Source organism: Tiliqua scincoides, chromosome 1 (genome assembly GCF_035046505.1).
Source record: "Tiliqua scincoides isolate rTilSci1 chromosome 1, rTilSci1.hap2, whole genome shotgun sequence".
In the NCBI taxonomy this organism is placed as follows: Eukaryota; Metazoa; Chordata; class Lepidosauria; order Squamata; family Scincidae; genus Tiliqua; species Tiliqua scincoides.
The window spans coordinates 19,241,166-19,264,858 of NC_089821.1; the positions used below are offsets into that span (position 1 = coordinate 19,241,166).

At 46.4% G+C, this 23,693-nt stretch overlaps 1 protein-coding gene across 1 annotated transcript; it reads left to right on the forward strand.

Moving 5' to 3' along the window:
* The first annotated feature begins 5,622 nt into the window (after nucleotides 1-5,622).
* Nucleotides 5,623-18,213, forward strand: SYNJ2BP (synaptojanin 2 binding protein). The gene is made up of 4 exons (XM_066610105.1): nucleotides 5,623-5,821; nucleotides 13,465-13,601; nucleotides 15,920-16,015; nucleotides 17,384-18,213. Exons 1-4 carry the CDS (start codon nucleotides 5,758-5,760, stop codon nucleotides 17,522-17,524), a joined length of 438 nt encoding a protein of 145 aa, XP_066466202.1. The 5' UTR covers nucleotides 5,623-5,757; the 3' UTR covers nucleotides 17,525-18,213.
* Nucleotides 18,214-23,693: the final 5,480 nt, after the last annotated feature.

The following is a 23,693-nucleotide window of genomic DNA, read 5'->3' on the forward strand; positions in this document are numbered from 1 at the left end:
CACTGCATATATAGTTTTTTTTTTTACCTTTATGCTCTTATAGGTCCCATTTTTATAATGTAGCCCCCTCTTGTAGCTTTTCATTAGTTTTGTCATACATTCTTGTCCTGTGTTTTCAGATGCCTGGTCCTCTATGGTGTTTTGCCTGATTCCAAAGCCATTCTCTGCCTGGAGAATTATGCCCACTTTAAGCAAATTAGCTCCCCTTCTTTCCCCTAACAAATGACCCTGGTTCTGCCCTGCAGTCCTGCTGGACCCCACCTCCAGGGTAGCTTGCCTGTTCAACCTGCAGAGGTCCTCTCTCCTGCCAGCAGCTTCCCACCACTACAGCAGACCCTGGGTCATTAGCAGGTCTTGGGCACAGCAGCCACAATTCAAACTCCAGTGTCTCCAGCAGTCCGTTATCCAGGGCAGAGTCCAAAGTCAATAAGCCAAGTCACAGTCCAAGGTCAGATTCCAAAGTCAGTCAGTCAAATCAGTCAGAGTATCCAAGTCAATAAGCCCAGTCAGTCTCCTCTCCTACCTGCACTCCTTCTACAACCCACACCCCCTTCCTGCTTCAGGTGCTCTTTGTATCCCTGAGGGCCCTATTGCCTTCAAGTGGCTGCAGCTGTGCAGCACACTCTGCTGGATGCCCAGGCCTTACCCTTAAAGGGGCCACTGCTGACACCACATCTACCTCCTCGCCAGATCTTCCAGGATTCCAATACATATGGCGGTTATGACATCTGCTTATCTTACATGGATACTAAAGAACTCCCCCCACCTTCCAGAGGCACCCTGCTGGAAGGAAAAAAGGACACAGACTCCAGAGGTGGGGAAGAGAAGAAGCCAGAGCTGGGGGTGGAAGGTGGGGGGGCAGCCACAGGCCAGCTTCTGCCCTGCCTGCCTGCCCTCCCTCACTCAGGCTGCAACCCTCTCCACACTATCCTGGGAGTAAGCCCCATTGACTACAATGGGACTTCTGAGCATACAAGTTGGTTGGAGCTCTCAGGTTGCAGTCCTCTCCACACTTTCCTGGGAGGAAGCCTCACTGACTACTTGAGAGTAGACCTGCACCAGAGGGGGCTGAGGCTACAGCCCTCCACACCTTCCTGGAAGTCGCCCAGGGACTACAGCGGGGCTTGCTCAAGAACAGACCTGCCGAGCTCGGGCTCCCACTCACTCGTCCTTGCGCTTGGCCTTGAGCAGGCTCCAAGGCTGCCATCCCAGGCACCCTTTCCTGGGAGTAAGCCTCATCCGCTGTAATGGGGCTTACAACTGAGTAGACACTCATAGGAGCAGGCTCCAAGGCTGCCATCCCAGGCACCCTTTCCTGGGAGTAAGTTTCATCCTTTCTCCATGAATGGTCCACAGGTGTGCCTCAGGAATTTAGGGGAAGATTATTTATTAGTAGGGCCAATGGGGTTGTGACCTGCCCACTGGCAGTAGAGTGTGCCTTGTCAATTAACAAAAACCTGATGGTGTGCCTTGACCATTTTAGTGCCTTGTCAGTGTGCCATGAGATGAAAAAGATTGAAAATCGCTGCCTAAGAGTAAGAAAGTTCCAGTGAGCCCACTACAGCTGCCTGATTATATCACCATCTTCTAAATATAGTACACTGGCTGATGACCATCCTCTCCTCTGCTGGTCCAGAAGCAACCACAGATATCCTTGCAATTCAGTGTGGGAGTGGAGAGAAGGTGAGAGATCCAAGTTCTCCCACTATTATGATTCTCAATTTAGCTCCAATGCTTGTAACTATTGGGGGACTGTGGTGCAAACCACCTGCCGCTCCTCCCTCCAATAGATGAACTGATGGGTGAGTGCAGGGAATCCCTTGCCTGCTGCCTGTCTCCCCCAGTCCATCATTGTGACCTTGGCTAGAATGGCTTGAGATGATGTGAAAATGTGCTGCTCATGTGATGTGGAAATGTGAGTGTGATGCTCCTGGGTTCCAGTTCAGACCTTGCCTCTGGTTTCAAAGGGAAGCTATTTTTCATTCAGCTAAGCCAGAGGTGTCCAAACATTTTGGCAGAGGGCCACATCACCTCACTGACACTGTGTCGGAGGCTGGGAAAAAAGTAATAAGTTACTATTTAAAATTTGAATAAATTTACATAAATGAATATATTAGAGATGGAACTTATATGAATGAATGAAGGTCTTGCAGTAGCTGAAGGCCTATAAAAGGCCTTGCACAAAGCAAGGCCAGCCTTTCCTTTGCTGCCACTGCTGCATCACAGATGTGAAACAGCAAGTAGTGGAGGGAGCTCTCCTCCCACAGCTCAGGTGAGAGGTCGAACAGTCATCCTCATGCTGAGACCAGTTGCATCAGGCCAGCACAGCCTCCAACAAGTGTCTGGAGGGCCAGAAGCTCATTGGAGACTGGGTGCTCCCCGAGGGCCTGATTGAGAGCTCCCGAAGGCCACAAGTGGGGTTTGGGCACCCCTGAGCTAAGTAAATATCCTTTTAAGGCACGGTGACCCCAGGCTTGACCCCAGACTGTAACCCACATGTAAAGGCCACTGGATAGCCCAGTATTAAGCATAGCAACATATAAGATGGTAAAAAAGCTGCTTGGTGTTAAGAAAGAATCATTTTTGCAAGTCTGACCAAAAGAAGCTGGCTGAAGCCTCAGCTCAGGGTGTTTACACTTTGTAGCTCAAGAGATAGCAGGTGCTAGACAGCTACTGAAGAGGAATGAGCTCACTCCCTAGCAAGGGATAAAGGCATTCACTGGTTTATGCATGTACCTACTAGGAAAACTCTGTAGCTTTCATACTTTATGCTTTTAGAGCAAAAGCACACATATGAGACCAAGTGACCTTTGATTCCAAACCGTACCCAAAGTAAAGGGTCACAATAGTCATATAAAATTAAGCCATAGAAACCAAATTGCTTGGTTTTAGTAAAGCTTTTACAACCCACTTTAATAAAAGGAACCAAAAGCTGCTTTGCTGTGTTACAGGAAATCTTGGCTTTGCAAACTGGGCCCCACAATGTTTACTTTAAGCAACAGGTGTAAAGATAACAGGAGATTAGGCCACTTGTACCAGGCCACTCTAATGAGGGATGAGTAAGTGCCTAATATTCATGCCAAGAACTAACTTGTGATTTATCTTGCTTTCTACCTAAGCTTGAATATTTGTATGATACTGCACTCTATCCCACCTATTTCCATCTTTAATGCAAAGTGTAACCTGAAATATACCTATGAGGTGAATTGTACCTTATCTGTGACCTGTTAGGTGTTAGCCCCATCTCTGATGTAAAATTTCAGCCAATGGGAAATCTAGATTCGGGACAAAGGACCAGAAATTGTATCAAAGTTGAAATCACTCTTGAGAGGTGTCCATGCTTTGAGACAAAAGTCCGGTGGGCCCATTGCTTGCAATGAAATAAAAAAGCCTGCAAACCTTCACTCCTGAGTACCGAGTTATTCTTGAGTTGCTTTTTCAACCTTGCAACATTTTGAATCCCCAGAAGTATGCTGTTTGGTGGCCACCTTCTAACAACTTATATTCACTTATGGGGTTTCATTTTAGTACTCCCATCTAGTGTGCGGCTGGATGATGGCTGGCTTTGTATGATGCCTGAAGACCGGTTGTTCAGAGCTGTTGTTTGTTAAAAACAGGTTTCATCTGGGAGGGGGGTTAAAAGCTTGCTCAAGTTGGAACAGTTTCAGGTCTAAAATGTTGTTCTCAAGGTGTCTCTGCTGTGCTGGGCATCTGTTTCATTTATGAATGACCTGTTCTGGCTTTTACAACATCCCATTCAAAATCACACAAGATAGGAAAACAGTGGCTTGGAGGATTTTCCCTTTTTCACCCCTGCCCCCCCCCCCGACAGGTCACTCCCAAACTACTTTGGAGGATACAGGTAGATTACCTATTATCTGGACATCCGAAATCTGAACTATTCCAAAATCCAGACATTTTTCTCCAAAACCTGCTTTCTGTAGTGCAAACACTAGAATGTCTTGTGCTCATTCCCACATCTAGTGCAGGTACAGACTGTCAGTTCTGTTCTCTGCTCTATGGTGTTCAACCTGAACAGACATTGTTGAAAAATGTCAGAGGCAGGATGATCAGAGGTCCTCTTTTTCCAAGACGTGTCCTCTTTTTTAGACTTGTGTCCTGGAAAAGAATTTAAATGTTCTTTTTCCTGTAAGTAGGCCCATGCAAGCAGCTCAGAGCCTTCCTGTAATTAATAAATTATATGTAAAAGTATATATAATATAGTTTCAAATTTAATAATAAATTTAAATATAGTTTAATATATTTATATTTAATATAATATTTTAATATATTTTATATATTTATATTTAATATGTATTTATTTTTAATATATTAAAATTTAATATAGTGTTTAAATCAGCGATATTCAACCTTTTTCATCTCAGGGCACAATGACAAGGTGCTGAAATTGTCAAGGCGCACCCTCAGCTTTTGGATAATTGACAAGGTACACTGGGCTGCTGGTGGGGGGCTAACATCTCCCAATCGCCTTAATAATAAATGACCCTCCCCCAAATTCGCATGTCACACCTGCAGACCATTCACAGCACACCAGTGTGTGGAATTAGTCTGTGGAACTCCTTGTCACAGGAAGTGGTGATGGCATCTGACCTAGATACCTTTAAGAGGGGATTGGACAAATTTCTGGAGGAAACATCCATCACAGGTTACAAACTGTGAAGGATATGTGCAAACTCCTGATTTTAGGCTACCTCAGAATGCCAGATGCAAGGGAGGGCACCAGAATGCAGGTTGTGTCTTGTTGTCTAGTGTGCTCCCTGAAGCATTTGGTGGGGCACTGTGAGATACAGTAAGCTGGACTAGATGGGACTTTGATCCAGCGGGGCTCTTATGTTCTTATGACATGCCAGGTGCAAGAGGAAGGGCACCAGGACACATGTCTCTTGTCTTGTGTGTTCCCAGAGGCATCTGCTGGTGCTCTGCGAGATACAGGAAGTTGGACTAGATGGGCCTTTGGCCTGATCCAGTGCGGCTCTTCTTATGTTCATGGCACACTGGTTGAAAATCACTGGTTTAAATTAACCCTGTGAAATCAATCTGCAGGTGATATTTTTTAAAACGATATTACAAATAATTTATTACATGTAATTTATTAATTACAAGAAGGCTATGTGCTGTCTGCAGGGGCTTGCTTGTAGAGAAAAGGAGGCGTTTTAAGTTCTTTTCCAAGAAACAAGGCTAAAAAAGAGGATGTATCCTGGAGAAAGAGGACATCTGGTCTCCCTGCATATGGTCACCTTGTGTGCACCTGTAGAGACATGTTTGAAAAATGTTATGACCAGCGGCGGACATGGATGGGGGGGGGCATGGCATCAGGTCACCCTGTGTGCACCTGTACAGAGAGATGCCACTGAAAACTGTCAGGCGCCTGCCTGGGCTTCAGCGGCAAGAGCAAGAGGAGGCACGATCACTGTCTTCATGAAGGCTCCCAAAATCCCGCCACATCTGATGTGCAGGGAGCTTCCCGTGCCGAGCGATCCGGAAATGCGGGATGCTGAAGCCGCATTTCCAAGGGCTGAGCATCTCTCTGGCCCCTTCCAAGGAGGGCTGGACTACACGTCCCAGCACGCTCAGCGGCGCCCTCTCTTCTTCCTGGGGGGAGCTGGAGAAAGCGAAAGTGCTGCTGCTGCTGCTGCAGCCGGAGCTGCCAGGCGCGCGCTGGCCCGGGTGGCTTCGCCTTGGTGCGCGCGGGGCGAGTGCGGTGCGGGGCTGGAGGGGGCAGCGCGCAGCAGCAGCATGAACGGGGGACTGGACCAGCCGCTCTCCGAGGAAGTGATCCACCTCACCCGAGGACCTTCAGGTACCGAGTCAAGGGCGGCGGGGGCGGCGCTGCGGGCTGCGCCGAGCCCCGGACATTGCCGCCTTCCCGGAGCTTCTGCCAAGCTCTCCAGGCTCCTGGCTTGCCAGGAAAGCTCCTGGCTGCCGAGGCCTGTGGCTGCGCTTTCCCGGGAGTAAGCCCTACTGAACACAGTGGGGCTTACTTCTGAGTAGGCACGCGTAGGGCTCTAAGGCTGCAGTCCTAGCCTCACTTTCCTGGCAGTAAGTCCTGTTGGCTAGAATGGACTTAGGTTGGGCTCTAAGGCCGCAATCTTATCAACACTCTCCTAGGAGTAAACCCTACTGAACACAATGGGGCTTACTTCTGAGTAGACATGCCTAGAATTGGGCTCTGAGCAAGCTCTGCTCCTCCTTCCCTGTGCATTGCAGTGTGCAAACCCAGGGCAACAAGCCTGTGCATGTCTACTTGGAAGTAAATCTCATTGCATTCCACGGAACCTGCTCCCAGGAAAGCATGCATAGAATTGCAGCAGCCCCACTTTGGAGTTCCTTTTGGGTGCCCCCGCTGCAGATGAGAAGGAATGAGGCACATCGTGGGAAAGCTTTTCTGGGCTGCGCTGCTGCTGCTCTCTGGCCTGCATCACGTGCCTGCAAAGGGAGGGGGGCTCCTTGATCAGCCACTGCGTGTCCTGGGGGAAAGCTTTAAGCAGGTATCCTTCCATCTCCCTGGGGCATTTGGTGGGCAGCTGTGAGATACAGGAAGCTGGACTAGATGGGCCTATGGCCTGATCCAGCAGGGCTGTTATGTTCTTAAAGAGGATACTTGTGGCTTGGTTTTTCCTTAGGACAGGAATGACATTTGGCCTGCCCTTTTCTAAACTTGGAAATATGTTTGAGGCAGCAGCATAGCTAGAGGAGGTGCAAAGCTCAACTTTTGTCCTTCACTGTATCCCTTCACATGGTTCACCAATTTGAAGTAGCACCAGAAGTAACTGATGATGACATCATAGGTTGGGAAGTCAGATGCAATGGACACACACAAATAAGAGGCTCAGGGTGGATGGGGGGGGCTTTTTCAAGCATGGAAAAACATGCTTTGGAGCTCTGCCCACTGAGCCTCCTATCACTGTTCGTTGTGTCACATTCCTGGTCTCGCTGCTGGGTGTCAGGTGGCCAGGGGTACCGTGAGTACTGCCAGCCACCGCCTCAAGTACCACTGGTGGTACCCATACTACTGGTTGAGAAACACTGCACTAAGTTTTATAGGCACCTGAATGTGCTGTGCATGTAGACCCTCCTCTTCTGAGGCATTCTGGGTAGTGGGAGCAAAATGGAGGCCAGTGCCCAGAATGGCTTTGAAGGGGAGGGTCCGCATGCACAGCGTGTTCAGGTGCCTGCAAAACTTGATGCTTTGCATCCCCTCTAACTTCACCACTGGTTTGAGGGCAGTTGTGCATTGTACATCTTGAGCAGCTATGGAAGCTTTTTGTGTGTGCAGAAAAAGGGACTCTGGACCAAACTGAGAGAAAGTTACGCTGAACAGGAATTTTCAGAGGTGCTTGATGTCACAGAATGGCAGGCAGTGTGTGTTGGGAGTGCATGCCTTCTCTGATCATGTTGATCAAATAGATGCAGTACATCCCTTATCTGAAGTGCTTGGGACCAGAAGCCTTTTGAATATTGGGTTCCCCCCCCACATTATTTTGGAATACTTGCATATATACTTAATAAGATATCTTGGAGAAGGGGCCTAAGTCTAAGCATGAAACCAATTTATTTTCATATTCTCTTAAACATGTAACCTGGAGGTAATTGTATACAATAGTTTTAATAATTTTGTACACCCTTTCCATTTTGGGCATCATGTTGGCGCTCAAAAACTTACGGTTTTCAGAATACTTTGGATTTCAGAATTCCAGATAAGGGACGCCCAACCTGTACTTATTTTCTCACTGTATCTGAAACTGCCTGTAACATTGGAGCTGCAGTTCAGAAACAGGGCAGTATCTAGGATAGAGGATTGAACCCAGGCCCCATGTCTAAATTTCTGCTTAGCTATACAACTCATTGGATGTCCTTGGACTGAGTATGCTGCTAATTGCTGTGTAGAAGAAGGGTGGATACAGTAATAAAGCAAAGGTCTTAGGCTTTAGTCATAACATCATGTCCTTAGATAGAGTGGCTTGAGATGATGTGAAAATGTGGTGCTCATGTGATGCTCCTGGTTTTCAGTTCAGACCTTGTCCCTGATTTTCAAGGGAGGCAATTTTTCATTCAGCTAAGCAAATGTCCTTTGAATCTTAAGAAACATACTGTGTGGGCTCCGCCTTCTAACAACTTAAATTCACTTTGATTCTTCTGTAATTCAGACTCTTTGCAGGATTTGTACCTTGCAGTCATGACAGTATCTTTTTAATATTGCCTGTCGAAAGCATTCCCTGTACCAATATGAATTGTGGCCTGTGTTTAAGCCATTTCTGCCCAGTGTTGCATATAAGCAACAGAGATCAAATGTGTACACTTGTAATACTAGTTTTTAACTGAAGAAAAGACTTGGAGCCCCCTCCAACTCCAGAGTGATTCCAGTCGGTATCGCCCAAACCTTTTCTGCCATTGCTATAAATAAAAAGCTAAATGATGCTGCTGTACAGATTTGATACTCTCTTCCTTTTGGTAGCTTTAACAACCTTTTTACGTCTGCACTGATGCTGGTTTAGGTCTCCTCTTAGGCAGGGTTTGCAAATCTTGTTTAAAATGAGACCTGGGTTAGCTTGTGTGCAGATGTAATCCTGAATAGCGATGCAGTCCATAAGGGAAGGGCTAGAGCATATAAAGTTCTTTGCCAGTTTCTAGGGTTCTGCTCTTAACCTATTTTTGCCCAGTTCACAGATGTACACATTTGGTCCCTGTTGTGTATATGCAGTGTTGGGCAGAAATGGCTGAAACGTACTCAAACACTTACAACCTTATTGTAAGGTTATACAATCCTAAATACTTGTTAACACAATGTAAGCCTCACTGAACACAGTGAGACTTCTGAGTAAATGTCAAGTAGGCTTGCATGACAAATCATGTTGAAGAGGTTGGCAGCTTTTCTACTCTAAGGCTGCAAGCCTATACACTTTTGTGGAGGAAAGTTCACAGTGGACTTGCTTCTGAGTAGAGACATGCATAGGACTGTGCGGGTCGGTAAAGGAGCAAAATAGAAACTGGGATTTGTGGGGTTGATAAGGCTCCTGCTTGCCACTCCCAATTCCTTCTGCTTTTGAAACTAGTATTACGGCCCTAAACAACTTGTACTGCTACATTTTGGTTTTCAGTTTAATAAATTTAAGCGGTATTTTATACTCTTCTGCTGAGTATGAAGGAAGATTTGAATGCTGGGCTTTGGGATTTCCTGCAGTTTGTTCTCTGGAATGCTGAAGTGGCAGGGCTGATCAGTTATGCCAGAAATCTTCAAGCTGTTGTGAAGCTGTTGTTCAGGTCGTTCAGATAGCAACACGGATCTAGCATCTAATTTTTTAAAACTCCTACTGGCTTTTTTTTCTCTCTCCTCATGGTTAACAGATTGCAAAGGAGGACAGATCTTCCTTATCCACAGGCTTGGCATCTGTGAATTTGACTCATGATGAATCTCGAACTTGTCGTGGAGGTCCTCAGAGGACCTCCTGTATGTGACTTGAAGTGTCTTCTAGTTGCGTCCCCGGGGGGAAGGAGTCTTTTGAGACACAGGGAAGGATATACCATATTGCTTCCCTGATTACCGATTGCTACTCACTCACTTCCCCAACTGAAGTCATTATTTACTTTCTCCCACCTGCTCTAAGCAGGTATCAACCACAAGTGACCCAAATCTGGGCTTCAGATCTATATAATATAGTCTTCATAAGAAAACAACAACAACCTGTAGTTTTGGCTGACTACCCAAGGTGGGATTGATGGCGAAAATGGAAATGTCATTTTTCCCTTTGGTTCATTTCTGTCTCTCTCTTTCCATGCCTCTGTAGCAATGCTTAGAGATTGGGAGTGGGAGAGATTGCATTCTCATGGGTTCTGTTGAAGCAAAAGCAGTGCCTTCAGCCTTTAAAGACTAATTATTGCAAAAGAAGTTTTAATAGACTGGAGTCCCCTTTGTTCAACATTTCTGACCATGTGCGTTTGGTCCCACAAAAGTTTCTGCCTCCGAAAATCAGAATTGGCTTTCAGAGGCTCCTGCATGCCATACACCCACAGAGGCCAGTAGAGTGGGTCGCCAGCCCAACATGACCTGGGCCTCCCCAGCACCACCAGGAGTGACACAACCAACTATGGAAGATAAGGTGGATTGCAGCACCAATAGAATCGAGAACCAGGCCAGTAGTCTAGGCCAGCAGTCTCCAAAGTGGAGACAGCTGCATGATAATAAAGGTGTCCCCAGCATGGACAAATCTCACCATTCCACCCAAGGGCCTCTCTGTAGTGCCATAGATCGCCACTGACCTTCATTCTGGCTAGCTGCTTCCAGGGCCTGTCACCCCAGCAGGCTTTGTGCCCAGATTCCCCGGCATGTGCAGCTGGCTGATGCGAAGGTTGGGTGCATGACAGAGAGGCCCCTAGGCAGATCAGTAAACTCCATTCGCCTGGGGCAGGATCGTGGTGGGTGCCGGATCTGACCCTTGGACCAGGGTTTGGTTCCCGCTTGTCTAGGCCATAAGTAAGGCAGAGGTGCTCTGTGCTCAGTTTCCTGATGGACAAGCACGTAAACCATAATATGAGAACAGACACAAAGTGGATTCTTGTATACCCATGATAAGAAGCCACCAGATTTCTCCCATGCAGGACTGTCTGACCATATGGGCAACCTAAGCGGCAACTTGGGACCAGTTTCTTCAAAGGGTACTCATCATAGTGCAAAAAGCCTTGGAGCCATGATATGTAAGACTTGCTCAGTTAACCAGTCAAGCAAAATTCTCTGCAGTGTTGCAAGCAGTTCTGGGGTGTGTGCTTAGTGACATGGGGAGCCTTCCCCTTACTCCAGGCAGCCAAGAAACCTTATTGGCCATTCTGATCTGTATGCTGATTAAAAAAAACAAGCACTTGCTTGTATCAGGTTTTCCCAGCATGTCCACACTGAAAGAATAACTGATTAGAGTCCTCAATCTTGTACCATCTGCACTGAGAAACTAAAGGGAAGGTCAGTGGCCCAGAATTAGTGTACAAGAGCCATATTGCCTGGAAGATGAGATGCCAGCTCTTATAATAAGCTTTCCTTTTTTGATTGGACTGTCTTGCATCACAGACAATGTTTGTGCAAATGCCAGCTGAAGCAGCATAGATCTTCTGCACAGTCAAGTTATCTAATTATAGTTGCATTTGAATTAACTGTTGAGATGCCAGGCTATTCAAACTTAGGAAGACTGAGAGAAGTGAATGAACAGCAGTGTGGATCACATACTGCATCAGGAATGTTTTAAATATGCTGATTAGGGATGGGAATGGGTGGGAAGGAAAGGCGCATGGGTGATGTTCATGTAAAAATAAACCCCAAGCAGACCCCACCATAAACCAAAACATTGGACAGCCCCATCCTAACCTGCACAAGTACAGCCAGGTCACGTGACCCTGCACTATATCCAATGCAGGTTGGGAGGCTGATAGAAGTGCTGGTGCAGCTTGATCCTGAGCCAGCGCAAATATGCTTTGTGGCACTCAGGAGCCAGTGTAGGGGCCTTCGCCGTCACAGGACAAAATTAGCATTGCACTGTTAAGTGTGCTGGACAATACTGCTTAGAACATGTGAAGAGACATAGCTTCCTTGTGAGTGACGCTCTATAGAGCTAAATGAATATGGATGCTTGTTTGCTTCAGGATTGGAGATAAGATGATTCTGTCCCCACTCCCAAGATACTATATTCCTGATCCAGGAATCCCTGGGATGTTACTCTTCTTCCTTGTTTGCTGTCTCTTTTCTAATTTTATCATGTTGTAAAATTGCACTGTATCTTTACCTGGAGCAAATGTACTGCACATTTACTCCTCTGTCTTCCCAAACTTCTTGCTGATAACTCTGTGCTGCATTATTGATCATTTCTAATGTCCCCCTTTTTTAGTACATTTGTCACCTGTGTCTACAACTTTTGAATTAGTTCTGTTTTAGTAGACTAAAAACCAGCATCTTCCCATGTATTTTATTTTCATCACCATTTTACTAGTTTAAATTAGAATGCATGCTCAGAATGCAATTACCAGAATAGAATGGTTTCCAGAACAGTTGTTTTGTCAGTTTCCCTACAGGTTAAACTTCTATTCTTGTTTTATTGTGGTTTGTTTGTCAGACCATCGGAGCTTGGAAAGGTGGGATAGAAATGATTTTAATAAATAATTCCGACGATGCTGTTTCTGGAACAAGACAAAGGCTTGCCTTCTCTCTCTCTCTCTCACTTCCTTCACAGGCTATTCATCAACTTTTTGCAAGTAGTTATTATTAGATTAATGGATTTGTTCCTTGTCTCTTCTCGCTTAACCACACATTCCCCACGCACTTGCATTAGTATTTTGGACATTTGCTTTTTCAAGCAAAAAGTGGGGTAGAAATTTAAAAAATTATTAAATAAATGAAGTAACTCATGACGTCAGTTTCAGATCTGCCTCTTCTAACCTTTTCCTGATCATTGGTCTTTGATGGTGATTGGTAGTTTGAAGTAGGCTGAGCTTGTGAGACTCGGATCCTCAGTAGCAATTATCTTCTGCAGTGCCACAAATACAAATAGTCTGATTCCTGGCACACAATTTGGATTCTCCTTCTCCTGTGTGCTCCCTCCACCCCAGATCTCAGGTTGTCACAGAGAGAAACAAGTCACTTTCTTGATTAGAAACCACATTTTTGAAGGGGACCAGTGCTCACAACCGATAAGTCCCTGTACTGTATCTGTCTCCATATCCTTTCATAATGCCTTCCAGCCACACGCCTCCGTAGACTTTCATGTGTTGCAACTCAGGTACCCTGGCACAAAGTGCTAGTCCGGAGACGGAGCAGGTTTATCCTGCTAAGTAAAATTGAAGAAATGTCCTTGAGCTGCATAAATTAGTTTTGTAATAAATTAACTCGGGGGGGGGGGAAGGGGAGTTTCTTTTGCCCAGAATCCTGATGTTGGCAGAGTGCGAATAGCTCCTGGGCTTCATATTAAGTGGCAGGTGATAATAGATGGGGAGCCTGAGTGATGCAGATTCTGGATGGTCCTGGATAAAACCCAGATCATGTTCTATGTTCTTTTTCCTCTGCCATAAGCATGTATTGGGGCATGTCCGTCTGATTCAGGTTTGAGTTTTTTTTTTAACACGGTACCATCCTCAAAGACGGTACCAAATCACTTTCTCCCAGGAAGACCCATGCCTGGGATCGCTCCAGTGTGAAATTCATGGAGCTTATCCATGAAGCAAAGAGCTTGAAAAGCAGCCTTTCTCGGCTTATTTCCTACATCTTCTAATCATTTAAGTAAAGGCGCACAGATGCTTTTACTGCCACTGTGTGGCATGGTGCTTGATTATGGACTTTGTCACTAGGCTTAATTTATGGTAGTGTTGGACTCGGCAGGAAAGGAATGGCATTCATTATATGTTTTGACTTTCTGGTTTACTCCTGATTTTGAAGGTTCTCTTTTCTGTCTCCCTTGTTCTTTTTCTTAGGCTTGGGTTTTAATATAGTTGGTGGGACAGACCAGCAGTACATCTCCAATGACAGTGGCATCTTTGTTAGCCGGATCAAAGAAAATGGAGCTGCTGCCCTGGATGGACGCCTACAGGAGGGGGATAAAATTTTAACGGTAAGTACTTTAGTTTAAGTCCCTTCATTGGGTTTGTTATGAGTTAAGGAGTATTGTTGAAATGTTATCATCTTTAAAACTATTGGTAAAAGTCCCTCAAAACACAAGACAATGTGTTCTTTGCAATAATAAGGGGTTTCTCTCTCTCTCTCTCTGTGTGTGTGTGTGTGTGTGTGTGTGAGAGAGAGAGAGAGAGAGAGAGAGAGAGAGAGAGAGAGAGAGAGCACAAGATTTTTAGCATTCCTAATGGAAGTGCAATTGAGTAGTGATTTTAAGAGTTTAGGACCCCATACAGACCCATTCGCACCAGCTCATCGCTGGTGCGCAGTGTCACAAACATGCCATAAGGCATGCCTGCGACACTTATTGCCTGGATAGCATGGGCGCCGGTTCAGCATGAGCCCGTACTGAGCTAGCACCGGGCAGAGGACAGGTGACCACCACCCAGAGCTCCAGGCAAGTGCCAGGTGGCGGAGAGATGAGTGGGGGCTTGGGGAGGAGGCATTCTGGGGTAGGGGAGGTTAGGGAGAAAGTGTGGCGGGGGAGGGAGTGGGGTGGGACAGGCAGAGCTTAGGTCTGCCGAATCCATAGCCTTGCATTAGGACGCCCAGCCTGACATGGGGCTGCTTTACTCTGTGCCGGCTAAGTAGCCGGCACAAAGTTGAGTAGCCCCATTGTGGGGCCGCTTACCTTACTTGGGGGATGGGGATAAATGTCCCTGTCCCCTGAGGAGGTGTTGGGAGCCAACTGCGGCTGCCCAACATCCATAGGATGCAGCTGCAGCCATTTTGGCACTGCTGCAGCCCTGGGTGTCGGGCAGCTCAGGATTAGGCTGTTGCTCCCTCCTAAATGTCTACTTGGACTTTGTCCCATCAGCACCATGCATTGACGTAATAAACCTGAACAAATGCTTAGAGTAATTTGTCCCCCTTTCTCGAGGCAGGAAATTTGGCCAAATCAAACCTGTATGGATTAGGCTGGGCTTGTAATTTCCTGACACTGGCATAATTTAGGGAGTTCTCTTTGTTGGCCTGCAGTCCTCTTATGTGGCTTGTCTTATTTCTGTTTCTGAACATTTAAAACAGATGGTATTGTGTTTTGCCTGCCAGAAGCTTCTCACTACGCTGTCTGGTCTGGTTAAGTATCTTCTGTGTCAAGAATATATTGAGATTCTTGGCTGTAGTGAACAGGAAGTGTTGGTGCTACCTGTGATGGATAGAAAGTGCATGAAGCACATGAAGCACTTAAAAGTTGCTCCATCTATGGTTCCCAAACTGTGGGTCGAGATCCACTGGTGGGTCGTTGCCTGATTTTTGGTGGGTGCCCAAAGGGCAGGGGCACATCCAAGGGGGGGCCATGGGTGCATGCCCCCCCAACAGCCCTCCAGGAAAGGGCTCCCCACTGGACTGAGGAGCAAAATCGGGAACGCCTACTGGGTGGGGCGCAGGCAAGATCAGCTGGAATCAGAGCCCAGGTCTACCCAGCCGGTAGATCTGGGCTCCAAATCCAGACAGGAGTCCAGGTTTACTAGCTGGGTAGACCTGGGCTGCTGCCTGTACTTGGAACCCAAATCTACCAGCTGGGTAAACCTGGGCTCCCAGTTTAACTTGTGGCCTCTGTGACCAAGGTTTGGTGGGTGGGTAGACCTGGGCTCCTACCTGGACTTGGAGCCCAGATCTACCTGCCATGTAGATCTGGGCTCCTATTCCAATGGCTCAAAGTCTAGGCGGGAGCCCAGGTCTACCCCGCTGGTAGATCTGGGCTCTGGAGTTGGTCAAGATCATGGGCCCCCCCCCCCAACACAAACACTGGATTTGCCCCTGCCAAAGGGTGATGGAAAGTTCAGATAACTAATTGCCTCAAGCCCTGAGGCTATTCAAAAATCAGGTAGTGTACCTGCTAATTACCCCACAGAGAGCTCAGCTCCTGCAATTTGCAAGGTAGCCGCTGCCCTGCAAGTAGCTGAGCACCTGCAGTGTGCAAGCTTATGTAAATCAATGTTTGAGGCTCTTTTTCTGGTTATTATTACTTATAAATAAATAAATATTACTTATTTCTCAAGCTCCTTTTTTAAAAGTGTGGTGGGTTTTTTATTCTAGGTGGGTCCCAATAGAGTGTCATTTAAAAATGTGGGTCCTGGTGCTAAAGCGTTTGGGATCCACTGTGCTGCATACATTCTAACTACTATTCGTACTGCATTTATGAAGTTGCAGAAGCAGGAATTATTCTCTGTCCCCAAACTGTTGTCATCCCGTGTCTTGTCTGCTTCAGTCTAAAGCTATTTTGTTTTAAACTTTATTTCAAACTGCTTTTCCCAGGTTAATGGCAAAGAGCTTACGAACATGCTTCACAACCATGCTGTGGAACTATTCAGAACGGCGGGCAACCAAGTATCACTAAAGGTGCAACATAGGGTGGGTAGTCGCTGTAAGATGGTTCTTTGGGACTCATTCAATTGCCTGGACGGGTGTGTGCATCACATGGCTGCTTCAGGGACAGTCCTTATAAGACAATGAGCCTTATCAAGTTCTTTTTTATTTTTTATTTTAAAAGAGGGTTTTTTGGTTATGGTTAAATATTTAAACATTAACTTTTTCATACTGTTAAATGGCCCAAAGTGACTTTGTTCTTGTGTTTTCCACCAGTGGGAAAACTTCATACCGTAAATATTTGGTCTGCAGGGCAACAGACAATCATGGCACGGAGCCTGTTCATTCTCCTTGAAATCAGGTTCACTTTTTTGTCCTTTCCCAGTGGCCGCAGCTCTCCATTAGGGCTACAATCCTATACATTGCAAAGGGCAGTAGCTTTTTCGTGAAGATCCCGTGCCCCCCCGTGTGGTTTCTAGTGGCTGTCTGCTGGTGTTGCATCTTTTTAGATTGTGAGCCCTTTGGGGACAGCGGGCCATTAGATATATGATTTTCTCTGTAAACCGCTTTGTGAACTTTTTGTTGAAAAGCGGTATATAAATACTGTTGTTGTTGTTGTTGTTTCTGCTGCTTCACGGTGAGCTGCAGCTCACAGTTTCAGAACCACTGGCCTAACCCAGTCATTGGCAAAAACCTCCCCCACCCTTCTGGATTGAGAGGAAGGATTGGGAAAGCAGTCTCATTAAAACATCTTTCAGGAGTTAATGAACACTGCTGCTCGGTTGAAATAGTAATTTGTGGTATTCTTAAGCAGTTTCCCAGCTGCACAATGAAGCTCACTTGGTCCTCAGGGAGTCAAGCCGTTAAAAATCTACAGTCCGGTCCAGTTCAGGGTCATCGGTAATTTTCAATTTTCTGGTCCAGGCACCGACTCTTTTAAAAAATGGTTTGCTTATCATTTTAGGTCCTTTGTGCCAATGTTTTAAGATGCATTTCATGCAGAGTCCTTCATCCACTTGCAGTGTAACCCTATAAAATGAATAAATGATCATTGTTTTAACTTGAGAAAAGTATTTTTCTCAACTGTTAATACTTTGTTAATGGGTTTTACAAACAAGATATATACAACCCAATTTAAAAAACAGAAAAATAAAATAATTATATATCTAGTAGTGGAGTGATTGATGATTGAACCAGCTACTACTATTTATGATGCCCTGTTTAGGCTTGGCCAACCAATTCAGGTGCTTGGTGTTTAAGTATGGTTCTGAAAAAAATCTTCTCTGAATTTTTTTTGTTCGTATACAGCTCCCTGTTGCTGATGCTGTTTTATTTGTGTTAGATGTGCTGCAATTTGCCTCTCTGTCTTGTTCTGACTCAGTGTCCCTAATACTTTTGCTCTCACCATTGCAGCTGCTGCCTCAGAATGGACCCTCGAGCCATCGAGGGGATGGAGAGCCGGGAGGGATTCCCTTGGCTATGATTTTGGTGCCTGGGTTGGCCTTAACAGTTGCTGCCGTGTGGGCCATCCTGAGATATCGACAACGGGCGTGACAGATACCTTTACTTTTAGAAGACCTCAGTGCTTAGAGAAACCTGACAGATTGAAGACGTCATTCAAAGAGAGCAAATCAACTATTTTTTCCTGAACTGACATGGGGGGAGGGACAGGAGAGAACTGTTGCCTGATGCAATGCTGCTGCTGTTTATGATGTCATTAATTTGATGTAAGGAGAGGTGGGAGAAGGCAGGCATGATGATTGTTTATGAACTGGTGCATCCCACTTCACCAGTTCTGCAGTCAATTGGGCCCTCCTCTGATCTTTCTTTTGCCCTGTGCACACACTAAGCAAGGGCCTCTGCCGTGAGCCTCTCCTGAGCTGTGGGCTCCTGAGGTCCTGTTGCGCCTGACAAGCTGCTTCCGAAACTCTGGGGAGCTTTCTGGAGCAGTTGCCGGTGTAGCTGTGGTTGGAGGGTGGAGGTCTGAAATGGCCAGCAGCATGCAGGGCGAGCACTTTAGCCTGCCAAAAGGATCACAGACACGCATTTAGCTGGGAAGTGAAGAGGACTATGTCTGGGTGCCTTGTAAATTCATCCTTGTTTGAGAATGTGTCCTTGCTCTCATAGAAGTTCTGTTGCAACCTGTGAATACGCCCTCTCAATCAGTAGTGAGCGAAGAAAGAGTGATTGAGCTGTCTTTCTTTTCCTTAGCTTCATTTCATTTTGGGGGGGGGGGGAGGTGTTTTAATGATATGCCTTAGAGAAACATATTAAACTGTGGTTTTCTGGAAGTTCCCACTTCTTGTGGGCTGCTGACATACAACAGACGAAGAGTGGTGGGATGGGTTCCAATGAGACTGGAGGTAGTGTGGCCCGATGGGAGGAAAGGTAGATGGAAGTGAATGAGAAGAAGCACCTGGGAGATGACTTTGATCCCCAAAGCTGTGTTGGTGTACTTGGGAGGAACACAAAGCTTTTCACCAAGTGCTCGTGTATATTCTGGTACTGGGGGGGAGGCGGGTATGGAAGTCTCATTTGAAAGAAGTATTATTAAACTCAGGTTAAAGAAAAGTGTTCAGCATTAAGGCAAAATACAGCCCGATGGACCCCTAGAACTGTGGAGTAAAAGAAAGCCATATTTGGATAGAATATTCCTCTTTCCTAGATGCTTCTTTGCAGAAGATGACTCTGCTATTGGCTCTTTGAGTCCAACTGATCAGCATGTGCAAATTGAAGTGGTTAGGCAGTGTATTGAGAGAGCATCCATCATAATGGAGATATACCCCTAAAATATTCTAGGGACCACTTGCATTCTACCCTTTGCAACTTTGCTTTAAAGCACTAGATAGCATCTGGTTATCTGTTCCACTATCGCTAGTGCTGGAGAATTTGGGGAAAATCCAGTGTTTAAATCCCAGAAAAAGAGACATGCCTCACAGGAAGTCAGCACTGCTGAACTGAGTAGGGTTTACTTCCAAATAAACAGGTTCAAGATTGAGTAATCAAACAAGCTAATTTTTATTTAAATTGCTGAATTTGATATCTCTCGTCCAAGGGGTGAGCATTAATGTATTCATGCTCCACACCTTTTGATTGGACAGCCCGAACTGCAGAATGTAAATATTTCATATGGTACTTGAGCCTTGTTGCAGGAGCGGTTTTTACGTAGGGGGAAACCTGTAAGTTGCTGTGGGGGTGGAACTCAAAGGTAAGGATGCAACAACTTTCAAGGTGGAACACTCCCCCCCTCCCCCACTGATTGGATTTTAGAGTTCACCAACTTTAGCTCAACGGGCTAACATTCAGGTTCACTTTTTTTCCAGAGGGAATGTCTTTTAGATTCTTGCAAAAGAATATGGATGTGTGAGGTCTGTATGATGCCAAAAAAAAAATATCAAAAAATCACATATGCAATATATGTCTTGAGACTTAATATTATTGTCTTGATTCTTTATTTCTTAACATTTTCTTAAAGGATTTAGAAGAAACTGTCTGGGTGACCATTGTGATTGGAACATGCCTATTATAATCTGCCGTATACCAAGCTTGTTCTGCCTTGCTCCAGGCATAGGGGGTCACGAGTGATGGTGCATGTGCTTTGCATAGCAGGATCTCAGGATCCTGGCATGTCCAGGTACGACTGGGAAAGACCCTGGTTGGGGAAACCTGGAAAGCCATTTCTAGCCTATGTAGGTAATACTGAATATTTTCAGGAGGAAACAATTGATGGTAGAAGGCAGCTTTATATATGTTCATAGGAGCAGGTTTAGTGCTCCCACCTCAGTGCTTTTGCCATGCTCCCATGGCTACTATGAGACCCGCTTCCAACAGCAGGAACCCCACAGAGAGTGTGTGCAGTCCACACAAAGGTTCATTGCTTCTCACAGAACTATACAGGAACCTGTTCCCCACACACACTCACCACCTGTCTGTCCTAATGCTGAGTATGTTGCATATTCTGGTTACCAAACTCCCAAGATGGACCACAAACACTTTGGAAACTCCAGCTGTGGCTGTGACCTCGTTCCTGCCAACACAATGGCAAGCCACTGGCAGTATGTGTTACCACCCTCCATGCCCCAGTAAGGCTGCATGTAGAATTTATGGGGGAAGGAGGAGGGAGGGAGGGGAGTGGGAAGAGGGCAATGTTGATATCGCACTTTCAGCACAATCCTAATTTGCGCTGGAACGGGGAGGCTGGCAAACCTGCCCCATATCCAGCATGAGCTTGGGCCTGAAAGCAGCTCAGCCCAGAATCACTTTCCCTTCACCCAGGGAGAGCCGCTGCAGCTTCAATGGGGCTCCTCAGATAAGAACAGTCCCACTGGATCAGGCCATAGGCCCATCTAGTCCAGCTTCCTGTATCTCACAGCAACCCACCAAATGCCCCAGGGAGCACACTAGATAACAAGAGACCTCATCCTGGTGCCCTCCCTTGCATCTGGCATTCTGACATAACCCATTTCTAAAATCAGGAGGTTGTGCATACACATCCTGGCTTGAAACCCATAATGGATTTTTCCTCCAGAAATTTGTCCAATCTCCTTTTAAAGGTATCTAGGCCAGATGCCATCACCACATCCTGTGGCAATGAGTTCCACAGACCAACCATGTGCTGAGTAAAGAAATATTTTGTCTGACCCAACTCTCCCAACACTCAATTTTAGTGGATGTCCCCTGGTTCTGGTGTTATGCAAGAGTGTAAACAGCATCTCTCTATCCACTTTATCCTTCACATTCATAATTTTGTATGTCTCAATCATTTGCCCCCTCAGGTGCCTCTTTTCTAGGCTGAAGAGGCCCAAATGCCATAGCTTTTCCTCATAAGGAAGGTGCCCCAGCCCAGTAATCATCTTAGGGTGCAATCCTAACCAACTTTCCAGCACTGACCTGTCTGCAGTGCAGACCCAAGGTAAGGTAAAAAACATGTCCTTAGCTTGAGGAGGCCCCCTTGACTGCCTCCCCACTGCAGGATGCAGTACACGCCACATTGGCACAGCTATGTCAGTGCTGGAAAGTTGGTTAGGATTGTACCCCTAGAGTCGCTCTCTTTTGCACCTTTTCCATTTCCACTATGTTTTTTTTGAGATGCGGTGACCAGAACTGGACACAATACTCCAGGTGTGACCTTACCATCGATTTGTACAACAGCATTATAATATTAGCCGTTTTGTTGTCAATATCTTTTCTAATGATCCCAAGCATAGAATTGGTCTTCTTCAGTGCCGCCACACATTGGGTTGGCACTTTCAAGGAGCTGTCCACCACCACCTCAAGATCTCTCTCCTGTCACAGACTGCTCAGAACCAATTAGCCTATATGTTAAGTTTTGATTTTTTGCCCCAATGTGCATGACTTTACACTTACTGACATTGAAGCGCATCTGCCATTTTGCTGCCCATTCTGCCAGGCAATCTGCCTCACAATCACTTCTGGTCTTCACCACTTGGAAAAGTTTGGTGTCATCTGCAAACCTCACTGCTCACCCCTGTCTAAAGGTCATTTATGAAGAGATTGAAGAGCACCGGTCCCAGGACAGATCCTAGGGGCACACCGCTTTTCACCTCTCTCCATTGTGAAAATTGCCCATTGACACCCACTCTCTGCTTCCTGGCCTCCAACCAGTTCTCAATCCATGAGAGGACCTGTCCTCTAATTCCCTGACTGTGGAGTTTTTTCAGTAGCCTTTGGTGGGGGACCGTGTTGAACGTCTTCTGAAAGTCCAGGTATATAATTTCCACAGGTTCTCCCGCATCCACATGCCTGTTGCGCTTTCAAATTTCAGATTTTCAAAGAATTCTAAAAGGTTAGTAGGGCAAGACGTACCCTTACAGAAGCCATGCTGATTCTCCCTCAACAAGGCTTGAGAATTAAAGAGTGGTGTGGATCTGAGCAACCTGGGCTGCCTGGGAACGTGTTCAGGATCCGGCAAAAGTGCTGGGTTCTGGCCCCACTCCCCACTCTCTTGCCACCCCCAACAGGCCCATCCACCACCTACCCTCCCCCCACCCCAGAACGCCTCCTCCCTGCCCTCCCCATGCCCTCTGGACCCACACACTGGCTGAGCTTGGCTGGCGCGGACCTACCTCTGTCCGTTGTCATGGAGGCTGGTTGCAGCCTCTGTGAGCCAGTGTACGTCCTTGCACTGGCCTGACTGACATTTGAGGGGGCACAAACATGCTTTATGACATGTTTGCAATCCTCCCGGACTGATGCAAGGAACTGGTGCTGGCCAAACTCAAACTTAGGATTGTGCTGTTAGTGCACTGACCATGGATGGGAAGCAGAGACATGGGAGATGTCCTCAGTATTCATGCAGCAGGGCATGTGCCCTTCGCCTTTCCTTTCCCCACCTTCCAGCTTGTCTGTGTGGAGTGCATTGTTCTTGCTCCCCTTGCTCAGGTGGTGGGATGGAAGTTCCACTTTGGTGTTTGTGTGTGGAATCCTGCGGCAGAATCCCTGCTATGGGACTTCTGAGAAGACGGGCGTTAATGAAGCATCTTCCCAGGGATGCTGTGAGGCGGCAGTCGGCTTTGAAAAGTGTGCTTTCTCCATTGTTCTTATCACAAAATTTCCTTGTGGACATGCTAAGTGTGAACAACATGAAGCCAGTGAGTATCGCCCCAGCTTTTGCACATTCCACTCTCCCTGGAGGGGTTTTAGCATTGGAGTTAGTGTGCTGTGTGTGGCTGTGGAGTGTATTTCACCATAGGAACGTGGGTGAGCAGTGGGTGGTAGGAGCTGAGCTTCTTTGGTGTCCTCCCCCCCCACTTCCCATTGTTTCCCTGGGTCTTTTTATTCCTACATCAACTCCAGCATTGAAATAGTGTTCTGTTGTGGCCGTCATTTAGATGGTCTATAGGACACGGTGTACATTGACACTTGTACACCCTGCCATGTCTCCACCCTGATTTGGGGTTTACATTGACAGGCTGTGCTGGTTTCTGTGGCTCATCTGCTGGTGGAACTGGTTCTGTGCCAGTGGGATTTGGTAGCTGCTGGTGGAGCTATTGTTAGAACATAAGAAGAGCCCCACTGGATCAGGCCATAGGCCCATCTAGTCCAGCTTCCTGTATCTCACAGCGGCCCACCAAATGCCCCAGGGAGCACACCAGATAACAAGAGACCTCATCCTGGTGCCCTCCCTTGCATTTGGCATTCTGACATAGCCCACCTCCAAAATCAGGAGGTTGTACATGCACATCATGGCTTGTAACCCGTAATGGATTTTTCCTCCAGAAACTTGTCCAATCCCCTTTTAAAGGCATCCAGGCCAGATGCCATCACCACATCCTGTGGCAAGGAGTTCCACAGACCAAACACGTGCTGAGTAAAGAAATATTTTCTTTTGTCTGTTCTAACTCTCCCAACACTCAATTTTAGTTGCGCAAGCAGAGCTGTGTGTCTGCTTGTGGCATATGCCATATCCTTCATCACTTGGAATGGTGTTTCTCAGGTATAGAATTGGGCTGTTGGTAACTTATGCAAAGGCTTTGGAACCACAGTAAATAAAATGTTTTAGAGCTGTGATCTGTCCCATCTAGGACTTTCCCTTGAAATTAGCTTTATGATGGATCATGTGGTTTCCTAAGTGCAACCTGGAGAAAGACGATTCAAGGAAATTTGAATTGACCCTTTTGCTCCCTCCCTTTCTGCTAAGGGGTAAATTCCCAAGAGAGCCAGTGCATGACTGTAAGTCTTAGCTGAGAAAATGAACTCCACG

Bases quoted from the DNA above. Each gene is read 5' to 3' on its own strand.
- SYNJ2BP (XM_066610105.1), top strand. From the start codon at position 5,758: ATGAACGGGGGACTGGACCAGCCGCTCTCCGAGGAAGTGATCCACCTC. The intron at 5,822-13,464 runs GTACCGAGTCAA...TCTTTTTCTTAG, and splicing joins CCTCACCCGAGGACCTTCAG to GCTTGGGTTTTAATATAGTT. The intron at 16,016-17,383 runs GTGGGTAGTCGC...TCACCATTGCAG, and splicing joins CACTAAAGGTGCAACATAGG to CTGCTGCCTCAGAATGGACC.